Source organism: Acomys minous (genome assembly GCF_964271855.1).
Source record: "Acomys minous genome assembly, chromosome: 9".
NCBI classification, from domain to species: domain Eukaryota; kingdom Metazoa; phylum Chordata; class Mammalia; order Rodentia; family Muridae; genus Acomys; species Acomys minous.
In genome coordinates this window covers 18,195,180-18,207,493 of record NC_140490.1, presented here as the reverse complement: position 1 = coordinate 18,207,493, position 12,314 = coordinate 18,195,180, and the positions used below count along the sequence as shown (strand labels likewise).

The 12,314-nt window shown below is 38.7% G+C and overlaps 1 protein-coding gene across 5 annotated transcripts in view; it reads left to right on the top strand.

Annotated features, from left to right (window-relative positions):
* The window catches only part of CAPN7 (calpain 7), a 39,454-nt gene that overhangs the window by 1,508 nt on the left and 25,632 nt on the right, over positions 1–12,314 (top strand). For 2 of the 5 annotated variants that reach the window (XM_084796856.1, XM_084796860.1), the window contains exons 2-5: positions 2,161–2,269; positions 7,862–8,019; positions 8,898–8,965; positions 11,125–11,325. In XM_084796856.1, coding sequence (XP_084652982.1) covers positions 2,161–2,269; positions 7,862–8,019; positions 8,898–8,965; positions 11,125–11,325 — 536 coding nt within the window. Of the gene's footprint in view, positions 1–847; positions 990–2,160; positions 2,270–7,861; positions 8,020–8,897; positions 8,966–11,124; positions 11,326–12,314 lie in introns of all 5 variants that reach the window. The other 3 variants (XM_084796859.1, XM_084796857.1, XM_084796858.1) reach the window with 3 other exon arrangements.

The window sequence follows — 12,314 nt, the reverse complement described above, 5'->3', positions numbered from 1 at the left end:
TAATCCCAGCACTCAGTACAGTGTGCTAAGAGGATCCCTGCATTCAGGTCAGTTTGGGCTACATTGTAAGACTTTGTCGCAAATGTGCCATATAAAAATAAATAGCTTTTGTAAAACAAAAGAAACTGTTCTGTCTTTTTTCTTTTAGAAAAATTTGACATTTAGGAATTAAAATTCATCATTAAGGAAGTTAAAAGGCTGGGGGGCGGGGTGTGACGGCAGCCTACAATCTCCAGCACTGCAGGAGTCAGGAGGGTCAGCCAGCTTAGGATGTATGAAACTCACTGAGGGAGGGAGAGAGATGGGGAGGGGAGAGTGAGCTAGCTATTATCCAAATTAAATCCCAATACTTGGGAGGTAGAGGTAGTTGGGTCTCAGTAAGTTTAAGGCTAGCCCATTCTAAAATTTAATTTCCAAGCCAGTCAGGGAACCCAGGTTACATAGTGAAACCCCCGGTCTTTAATTAAAAAGAGAGAGGAGAGAGGGGAGGAGGGAGAGGGAGAGCGAGAGAGAGAGAAGAGAAAAGAGAGAGAGGTTGTACTTTGCCCCTGACTCTGCTTTCACTTTTGAATATAAATGAAAGTGAGGTGATTATTTGAAAATCAGTACATACATGTGAGAGATAAAATATACTCAGAATTAATATTTAATTTATATATAACAGGTTCAGTTTACTGAAGTATAATGTATTTTGATAATTATGATATATATAAGATTAGGCGTTTAATGTTTGTGTGGGAAATTGTTTTCTCCCTTGATGGACGCTGAAGAAGTCATCTTTTCTACCCACCTGCCTTTTATGTTTGAATTTCCCATGGGGTCTAAACTGCATTTATTGATTTTGTAGGACTCAGTTCAAAAACTGGCTTGCAAACTGAAGCTGAGTGGTAGCTGCTTTGGAAACAGCATGAGGCCTATGAAGTGTAGCACACATTCAGCTCCTGAGAGAGGGTCTGTCACCTGCAGGGATCTCTGTCTGCCCTTGCTTGGTGGGTAGCATTGCCAACCCTAGAACAGTGATGGGGAAAAGGAAGCTCTTCCTCACTAGCCATAGCACAACTGGCTGTGGAAGTTATGGGAAGCTGGAAGGTGAATCAGGTTTTCTTAATTAAGTTTCATAAAACTGAAATGTACTTTAATATGTTCTACCCTGATATTTTAATGTTACTGTGAAACTTTTTTTTTCTCCCTAAGACAGGGTTTCTCTATGTAGTCCTGGCTGTCCTGGAACTCACTCTATAGACCAGACTGGCCTTGAACTCAGAGGTCCACCTGCCTCTGCCTCCAGAGTGCTGGGATTAAAGGCATGTGCCACCACCACCCACCTACTGTGATATTTTGAACCTTTATTTTTTTGTGTGATGTTCTTATTGATACTTTGTTTTTATGGTAGTTTTAATGATTTGGTTTCAGTGGTGTACCAGAGCTAAGCCCCAGCCTGTTTTAATACTTTTAAGACTCTGTGTGCCAGCTGGGCATAGTGGCACACACCTTTAATGCCAGCACTCACGGAAGCAGAGACAGGAAGAATGCTGTGAGTTTGAGGCTATCTTGGTCTACAAAGCAAGTCTAGGACAGCCAAGGATACATAGAGAAATACTCTCAAACAAACAAACAAACAAACAAACAAAAGATTCAGTGTGCCTTTTCAAGTATGTAATTTTCAACTGATTTTACACATGAGGAAACAGAAAATATGTAAGTCATGGTTCTTCTGAGTGTTTGAAAGCTGGGTTCTTATACTTTCTTTTTCCTTTAAAGATTTTCTTTATTTATTTTATGTATGAACACTCTATCTGCATGTATGCCTGCATGACAGAAGAGGGCATAAGATTCCAGTAAGGATGGTTGTGAGTCAACATGTGGTTGCTGGGAATTGAACTCAGGACCCCTGGAAGACAGTGCTCTAATTCGCTGAGCCATCTCTCCAGCTCTGGGATCTTAAATTTTCAACAGAGTACAAAAAGTAAGGATATTAAAAAATGGAAGAAAAGGTATTAGAGGGTTTTATAACTTATGTGATGACGGAAATCTTAAAGATTTTTTTTTGTTGTTGTTGCCATGAAATGAGTAAAAAATTAGAAAGTAGTAATTAAAATTCATATTGTTAGAGGTCTTTGAAATATATCTTTTTATTTGAATTATATCTTTTTTTTAAAGGAAGCTGCACAAGCTTTAATTTATGCTGAGATGGCAGGATCCAGCCTAGAACGGATCCAAGAAAAGATCAATGAATATCTGGAAAGAGTCCAAGCTCTGCATTCTGCAGGTGAGTCTAAGATGCCGCTCGCCCTTCCTTCCTCTCCTGCCACCCTTACTCCATGCTTCTCTCTCCTCTCCATCTGGGAGCTTGATACTCACACTTTATACTCACAGAGAAGAATCTCTGTAGGAGAGATAAACATGTTTTTGTGTTGATCCCAAATGTGGGATGGGGAACAGACTTGTGAGAAAGCAGGATGTTTTTCCACTTAGAAGTCTAACTACTTTGTGGGGGAGCTTGGATGCTGTCAGCTGAAAACATCCTAGTAGAGACTCTGAGAGGAGATACACTTATCAGCCCAAAACAGGAGGCTGGGAGAGAGGACTTGGGATTGTCTTGGCTGTTCATTGCAACACTTCCAGAGACGCTCCCAGAGAGAACTGCTCCAGGGAAGGCTTTAAGGCTTTGGGCCTTAAGCCTGCTGTTCCAGGTTCCAGCAGCAACCGTGGTTGAACTGCAGGTTTGCTGAGGGCCTGCAGACTACGCCCGGCTGGAACCGTTCCTCGAGACTGATCTCCTTGAGGTGTCATTATTGTGTTCTTTACTCTCCTTTTCCTATCATTTGGGTTAGCCGGGTAGTAAATGAGGTATGCTCCATTAGTGAGTTCATAATAAAGTGTAACTGTTTAACAAACTGAGCCTACAAATCTCTTACGGAGATTTAAGAAATCATGATATGGAAGTAAATCAGTAGATTAATAAGAAGAATGGTAGAGATAATACAGTACACTTTCCTAGTTTTCTCTAGCTGCAGAGATAGTAGATTTTCTACATTGAATTTATCATTGACAGAGTTAGAATAAGGACCCTGTCATAACCTGCTTTTAAAGGACCAGACACATGCCTTCTTCTGACACTAAGGTGAAGTCACTAATTGTCTTTAGCATTTAAAGACTTCAGCAGTAGGCAGTAGATTCACAGACCTTTTTCATAGTGTCCTTTACTGTGGTTGAACTCTTTTTTATTTTTTATTTAAGTAAAACCACACCCTGGAAACATAATATTTAAGCAGAGACCTGGAACAGCTTGTACTTAATATTATTATTATTATTATTTTTTATAAATAGCATAGCAGGTGCCACTAGAAAAGGGACCAGTTTTGTTAGAGAAAAAGGGTTTGTGTCAAATCTGCTGTTAGAAAAGAAAAATATTGTTGACATTTGGTTTAGAAATATATTCATCTCAACTGGGCATAGTAGTGTACCTCTTTAATCCTAGCACTCAGGGAGGCAGAGGCAGGCAAATCTCAGTGAGTTCAAAGCCACCCTGGTCTACAAAGTGAGTCTGGGACAGCCAAGGCTACACAGAAAAACCCTGTCTTGAAAAACAAAATGAGAAAAAAAAAAAAAGAAGGAAAAAAGAAATTAATCTCTTTAGCAGCACTAGGAAGGCAGAGGCAGGCGGATCGCTGTGAGTTCGAGGCCAGTCTGGTCTACAAAGTAAGTCCAGGACAGCCAAGGCTACACAGAAAAACCCTGTCTCAAAAACAAAATAACAAACAAAACAAAACCAAAAAAAAGAAAAAAAAAAAAAAAAGAAAAGAAAAAGAAAAGAAATTCATTTCTTTAGGATGCTTTAAATTTTTTTTCTTTTTTCTGTTGCTAGATAATTCACAGAGTAATAAGTACAATTTTCACTCTAAGTGGATTCTGTTACTGTCTGCCACTTATTCTGAGCGGAATGACCAGTATAAGCATGTAGTTAGGATAAAGTTCATGTGATCTACTTTTAATGCCCTGTCATAACAACAGTGTTTTTAAAAATTGGTAGGTTACTTTAAAATGGTGTCCAGGAGTTACATGTGTTGTAGGAATTGTCTGTGCATTGCACTTTATTGTACTTTGCTTGATAGAAAGTTACACTAATTGCTGCACCCAGAATATCTTGCTGGGAACTCTGGGAGTAGCTCAGTTGGAGCACTAATTTAGCATATTTGCGGTTCTGGGTCTCCTTCTTAACATGAGGGGTGTGGGGGACTGGGGGGCACAGGACCCTGCTTGATTAAAAAGAAGTTAATTTTCCCAGCCATGTAAATGAAGGTCTTAAATGTAATTGCCTTGTTTTATAAATAATTCACATTATTTCATATGCTGCTTTCTAAGAAACTTACTTTTAAGATTTATAATGTAATCCTTCAGGACTATTTCATGATTTCCCTGTCCTTTCTATAGGTATTTATCTTTATTCCAATAGTCATCCCTGAGTGAATGTTTGGGCTAAACAGTAAGTGGTGGGTGCCAGAAGAGCCCTCGGGAAGCTCTAGGTCAAATGCAAAAACATAAAGATAAACACATTGCAGTGTTGTGGGAATCCCTTTCTGACACGTACTAGGGCAGATGTTAACATAGACTTCTCTAGAAGGAAAAGGTTGTGTGGTGATACTAGCTTAGGAGTAGGAGCTAGTAACTAAAGGGAATTTCCATCTTTTCCTGTCTATGTACACATAGTCACACTTACTCCACAGGCTGTTTGATTAGTTACAGTCAGTGTTCTCTAAATTCTTCAAGTTCTAACAATTGTGAAAAAATACAAAATTATATTTTCCCTAGAGAACTGGAATATATCTCCCCACTTGTATTAAATACAAGAGCATTAACAATTGCCTTTGAGCTGGTGTGTTGGTTTGAGCCTGCGCTCCAGTACACAGGAGGCTAAAGCAGAGGATCACTTGAGACTGAGTTTGAGATGAGCCTGAGCAGTAGCAACAATACAAAACAAAAACAAACAAATAGCATTTGATCTCAGAAAGTAAGTGTTAAAATTGATACTATAAATGTGATTATCTGTTACAGAAGACTAACACTGATCTCTTTTTTTAAATTAACATATTCTCTTATATATTATATCTTGACTGCAGTTCCCACCACCACCACCTCCATCCCCGCCCACCTCCTCCCTTCCCATGCACTTCTCCTCTGTTTCCCTTCAGAAAAGGTCAGGCCTCCCAAGGATATCAACCAAACATGATATATCAAATTACAGAAAGACTAGGCACATCCTCTCATATTAAGCCCAGACAAGGCAACCCAGTAGAGGACAAGGGCCTCGAAACAGGCAAAAGTGTCAGAAACAGTCCCTGCTCCCTCTGTGAGGAGTCCCACACAAACACCCCGCTATACAATAACAACATAAATACAAAGGGCAGGTTAGACCCATGTGGGCTCCCTCCTTTCAGTCTCAACACTTACAAAATATCCCAGTGAGATGAAATTGTAAAAGGATTTTTTTTTAAGGTTTTCCCAGACAGGGTCTCTCTGTGTAATAGTCCTGGCTGTTCTGGACTCCGCTTTTGTAGACCAGGCTGGCCTCGAAGTCACAGCGATCGACTGCCTCTGCCTCCTGAATGCTGGGATTAAAGCCTTGAGCCAACATGCCTGGCTGGAAAAGGATTTTTAGTGCAGACAGTATCTTCATTGTTTGACCAACATTTTCCTTATTTTGTTTCAGTAAATGTAGCATATGTAATCTGTAAGAAGCCAGTGATTTCCATATTTATTACTTTAAGGAAAAAAAAAGGACTTTTTCAAATAAAAATCTTGTTCAGAGCCTCAATTTTAGCCAGCTGTGGTAACACATGCTTATAATCCAGATACAAGTGAAAGCAGGAAGATTCTGAGTTTGAGGCTGGTTTGGGCTATATAATGAGAGTCTGTCTAAAAATACATGTAAATAGGTAGATAAATAAAAATCAGGGCTAGGATGTAGTTTAGTTGGTATAGTGTTACCTAAAGGCAGGATGCCCTGGGTTTGAGTCCTCATTACATAGAAACTACATGGGGTGGCACAGGCATTACAACGTGCTGGAAGTAGATAAAGAGAAATTCAAGGTCGTCCTTGGCTGCTAGTAAATTTGAGGCCAGATTGGGATATATGTGGTGCTATCTTAAAAAGATTTTTAAAAAAAGAAAATAGAACCTCAAATTTCAAAACAGCTTGTTTATAGTCAAGAAACTTTTGAAGGGATAGGTTGACTTCTGAGTGGAGAAAAAGATTCATTTGGAACTAACAAAAGTGATAAAGAGATTAAGATTACTAGACTAACTTTCTGCTTTAGGTTTCTCATTCTGGATATTTAATGAGATAAAAATCACCTAATACAGACCTATCCCTTTCTTCTGTCATTTGTTTCTTTCACTGAGCTTAATGTTTGTAAAGTTCATAGTTTATATCAGTGCACCATCCCTTTTCATGACTAGATAATAGTCCAGTGTTTTAACACACCACACTTGGTTTACCCATTTATCAAGCGGTGCATATTTAGGTTTTCTCCCTTTTGTCTACTGTAAATAAGGCTGTATACATTCAGGTTCTACTGGCTGCACCATTTTGTGCTTGCGGGTCTACCAGTAGCATAGCTGGTTCCAGTTTCTTACTTCCTTTACATCCTCACTCTTGTACTTGTACTCTCTTTCCCGCTCCTTCTCTTCTGTGTGTCCATGTGGAGAGTGCTAGAGATGGCCTTAAACGAGAAGCAGGTACCCTACCACTGAGCTATGTCCTCATCTCTGCCACGCTTAGTTTTTTTTTCTTCTTATACCAGCTCTTGCTGGCCACCTTTAAACTCAGATATCCTTGTCTCTACCTTCCAAGTGCTGGGATTACAGAGCTCTGCTATTAGAATTGACTTGTTAGTGACTTATTTTTAACTATCCTGATGGATATAAAATACCATCTCATTGTGCTTTGATTTGCATTGCTTGAGGGCTGATGATGTTGAGCATCTTCACGTGGAGATACTGGAGAGATGGCTCAGAAGTTAAGAGCACTTGTAGAGGCCCCAGCTTCAGTTTCTAAAACCCACATGGTGACTCACAACTGTCTGTAGCTCTAGTTCTGAGGGATCTAGTACTTCTAAGGGCACCAGGCATGCATGCAGGCAAAACATCCATGCACGTAAAAATAAACCTTTCAAAACAAAACAAACAAAAAACAAATTGAAATACTATTTAAAGGGTAGTAAAAGCATGATGGCTTATTCTGGACCTGGATGGATAAGAACAGCAGGAACTTTATCATCAGGTCTGTACCACCAAAAAGAAAAAGAAAAAAAAAATACCTTAAAATATGATGACTGCTGCTTCTCCCCTATCTCATTTCATTTTCCTCTTCCTTTTCCTTTCCTTTCCCTCCTCCTCTTTTCCTTCATCCTCCTTTTTCTCTTCATCCTCTTATCCTTCTCTGGTGCAGGCAGTAGAACCCAGGGCATATTGTGAGGCAAGCTCACTTTACACCCCTAGCCCTGTGTGTTTCTTAATATTTAGCATTTTACAAGTTCTTACTTTGTTTTTAAGGGAGAAGAATATGAGGAAGACTCCTTTGTTTTGTTTTTTAATGAAAAGAGTGTAGTAGAAAGAAAAAATGTCCATAAAGCATTTCTAATATCCTGTCTCTAATGTCTGAATAATTGAGTTTGAGCAGGGAGTTTAAAATTAGAGAGAGAGAGGAGAAATTATTCCTTTAAAAAAGATTTTTTATATTTTGGTATGCATTTTAAATGAGGAACATAGAGTTTGGTAAAGAATGTCTTAAATATATTAAAGTGTTGGTGTTTCCTTGCTGAGTTTAATACCCTTTCTACATTTTTTTATTCTGTCCTAGTTCAGTCAAAGAGTGCTGATCCGTTGAAGTCAAAGCATCAGTTGGACCTAGAGCGTGCCCATTTTCTTGTCACACAAGCATTTGATGAGGATGAAAAGGGGAATGTGGACGACGCCATAGAATTATATACAGAGGCTGTGGATCTCTGCCTGAAAACTGTAGGTATAGCTATGAGTTAAACTTGGTGGAATTATGTTAAAAAATTGCTTCATTTACTAATGAGTTTTATTTATTTTGAAGGAACCCTCCATTCTATCATAAATAATGATTATAGAACTAATTTAATCTTCACTAAAAATATTGAGTAGAAGGTTAATAATAGAGTTTTATACCTTATTAAGGTTTTGCCACTACTGAATCACTAAGCAACTGCTCTTAAAAATTATATTTGTTTATTTTTAAACTGTTTAAAAATTATGCTAGTAACTAAAACTTATATAAGAAGAATTAGTTATCACAAATCTGTGAATTTAGCATAAATTTATTTCAATTTCATACAGTAAAAAATAAGTTAGTGCCTTGGGAGAGCTTCATTAACTTGCAATATAAAAATCTATATGCTGATCGGCTCTTAGTACTCCCTGATGGACCTGGGTTGAGACACTAAGCTTCAAGGGGCATTTAGCATTGGAGAGCACAGTGCGTTTGGCAGGAGGAGGAGATAAAGTAGTAGATGTTCCCATTGCCTTTCATGTGCCAGCGGTTTTGGCAGGCTGTTGTGGACAGAAAACACACTACCTTGATTTCTTGAACCCTGGAGGACATAGATAAGTGCTGGTCTCCCCGGGTTCCTCCTGCTCAGCCCTCTGTGGTACATGCTCATGTGTTTGTGGTCTAGTTAGCACTTGTCTGCTTTTAAGTTCACCCCAGTGGTGAAATAGTCAACATGGTTTTAAGTGATAACTTTTAAAGACAGAAATAAAAGATTGTATTTGTTTACTTATAATTTCAAGAAGCATATTTTATTTCTGCATAGAAATAGGGATTAAGTAAATTAAAGAACTTTGCTTTAGAATGTCTATTTCTTTCTCTTAAGTCTTACGAAACTGCTGATAAGACTCTGCAAAATAAATTGAAACAGTTGGCTCGACAGGCACTAGATAGGTGAGTTTTGTTGCTGAAATTCTTATCAATGGATAGCATGGATTGTGCTCTTTTTGTTTTCTTATCATACCATTTATCTTACTGTGTGGTAGAGATCTAAATGTTCCTCCGTAAGCTGAGACTTAGAAGTCTACCCTTTCTGATGAGTAAAGTTACCTTCTATCTAGCTCCTTGCTTTAGACCAAATAAGTAGCCTGTCCATTATTCAAGAGGTTTTAACTTTTGTATATAGAGAAAAGAACTGTGGTATTTGATTGGTTTTATATCCTCAATATTACTGACTGTCTGTGGGAGTTTTGTGGCTTGAACCTAGGGTCTTGTGCATGCTATTCAAACATTTTAACACTGAGCTATATTTCCAGTCCCCAACAGTCATATTTCAAATCAAATACTTCCTCTGTGTTGTATAACATCAGACTTCCAAGGCAACCTTTCAGAAAGCCCTCCAGAGTTACCATTAAGACATAGACATTGAGAATGGCTTTGCATTCGTTCCCAACATCACACCATGTGTGTAGTCTTCATCAAAAGCTTGTATCACTTTTGGGACCTGCTATAAGCATTTTATTTAAAGTTGAGACTTCCCCCAACACTATCATTCTGATTGCTCTGTTTTAATATTCTTTTCCATTTTTCTTACCTCACTGTGGAATATACAAAAAGACTAGTTTGTTGTATTTGTTGTTGATATCTGTGTTGCATTCAGCTTCATCCCCTAAGTGGAAGACAGAATTTTGCCTGTTTTGGTCAGTGCTTAAGTAAGCACCTAGCACAGTGCCTAACATAGATTCAGTTCAGTAGGTATTTGCTGAGTGAATGGGTAATATGTATAAATGTGAATATGAATATGTATACATGTATAACATGTATGTATAATATGAATAATGTATACGTGAATTATTCCTCTTTCAAGAGTTGACATAGTAAACTTTTTGTAGAGGAAAAGAATAGAAATTCTAGCTTTTTCTAGAGTGTGACATTTTGAAATTACCTTAGTTTGAAGCTCTGCCTGTGGCTGTACTCCGCCTTTCCCCTGAGGTATGACTCGTCCCTTCTGTGCCTCATCGGCAGCTAAGCGCTAGTGTGTCTACTCAGATCCATGACGGTATAAGCACTCAACACTCGCCTTCTCCAGGTTCTGTGACGTGGGGCTGTCATGCTAAACTGACACAGTCACTTTCTCCATGTGGTTTCTTTTACCAGTTGTAATCATAGTTGAGTTTCATTCTTGTGTAGATAAGCATCCAATGTTTCTGAGCCCATCCTAAGCAAAGGTAGGTGGGTGGAGGTATAAGTCACAGGCTCCTTTGAGATCTGTGGAAGATTAAGAACATTCTTTCTAGGAAAGTGAATGTCAAGTGTTCTCAGTGTTACAAGACTCGTGAAGCTCATATGTGGATCTTAGGCTAAGAACTTCTTTAGTTTGTTAGTTCTTTGACAGAACAGTCAAAACTCTCCTTGCATTTCTTGTGATACCCTCTGTCATCAGTTCCTGCTGTTTTCTCACCTCATTCCTGCTGTCTCTCATTGTACTTTTCACAAGTTCTGCATCCATCCTTTTGAAGTCACCATAGCTGACTCTGCTGTCTGGTACTACAGCATATTCTGTACCTGCCGTCCTCACTGCAGGTGGACTCCCCAAACTCAAGCGTTAGGTCTAAGCATCTTTCCCTTGATTCACCTTCTTTTCTTGGTCATTAGGGCTGTTATTTCTTTTGTGTGTTCATTTGCATAAAATGCTTCTGTCCCGGAGTCTGTCATATTGACACAGCTGTCTTTTTTAGTCACACAATCTTAAGGATAGACATATATTATTATACATCCTTTACCTTGCCTAGTTTCTGACATATAGTAAATGTTCATTTAAATAGTACTTGCAAAATATGTGCAGTAGCTTACATAGGGGAGTTTTTATTAGTATGTAAGGATATTATTAACTGATTTTACATTAGGATGCTTTACTAATTCGAAGTAAGTTTTGTGTTCTGAAATTTTAAAATGAAACACTTAGGAGGTAGAGGTAGGAGAATCAGAGCTTCAAGGCTGGACTGCTACATAGCGAGTTTGATGCCAGCCTCCTTATGATACTCTCTCACACAAAAGCAAAAGTCTAAGTGTAAGAAGAGAACTAGAGCAGTTCTTTTGTGCTTCTGTTCTAGAGCAGAAGCGTTGAGTGAACCTTTGACAAAGCCATTTTGCAAACTCAAGTCAACAAATCTGAAAACGAAGACCCCTCCAGTAAGAACACATTTTCCTCTAGGACCCAATCCTTTCCTTGAAAAGCCTCAGCCATTTCTAAGTCCACAGTCATGTGACGCACAAGGACAGAGATACACAGCAGAAGAAATAGAAGTGCTCAGGTAAATCCACTTAAGGCTCATTGTAATGAAAACTTTAAACATAAAATCAGTGCAGATCATTTCAATCTGAATTGTCTTCAGATTTTTGTTGTGATATGTTGTGCTGTTATTTAACTGTGTTTTACATCATTATATATCACCTTGAATAGTTAAAATGTGTTGGTTCTAATATATTTTAGTGTTAATATTTTTTACTAGATGTGTGTATAAATAGAAACACACACACACACACACACACACACACACACACACACACACACACACACACACACACATCCTGGTGCTCTGCAGAAATGAACCCTGACCGATTAGAGAGCACAGCAGTTATGACAGGCTGCTAATGCTCTGTGCGCCTGTGTAACTTCAACTCTCACACGAATGGAGAGCCAGCAAACAAAAATCTGGAGCTGTGAATACCTTTTCATTTTTTAAAGAGAAAAATAGAAAAATTATGACAGAGACTGCTTTGTAAAACCTAAGCTGTATATTATGTCAGTCTTTTCAGAAAATGTTCACAGACCCCTGGTCTAGGCAGGCAGCTTAGTGTATCTGAAAGCAGCCTGGGGAGGGGCTATTAAAAATGCAAAGCCTGAGCTGGGCGTGGCACTTGCCTGTAATCCAGCACTCTGGAGGAAAAAGACTTACCAATTCAGATTTAGGGTCAGCCTGGCCTGAATAGGGAGACCTGCTTCAAAAACAGTAACAGCAAGGGCCACGACTGTCTTCTGAGTCAGTTGATGTGTCGAGAGAGGGTAAATCTTAAAGTCACCTAGCTGTTCTTTAGTTGGGTAGGTAATACAGTTCTCATTTTCAGTTTTCCTGAGCTTGAGCTGAGAGGAGTAGTGTTCCCTTCTAGGTCAACAGCCTTCCAGGCCATCTTCTTTCTTGCTGAAGATTTCATTATATGCCTGTTAGCCTGGTTCCTTTGCCTAGGAAAAATGTGTGAGCAAACAATACAAAACAAAACAACAAAAAAGGTTCCTTTTTTA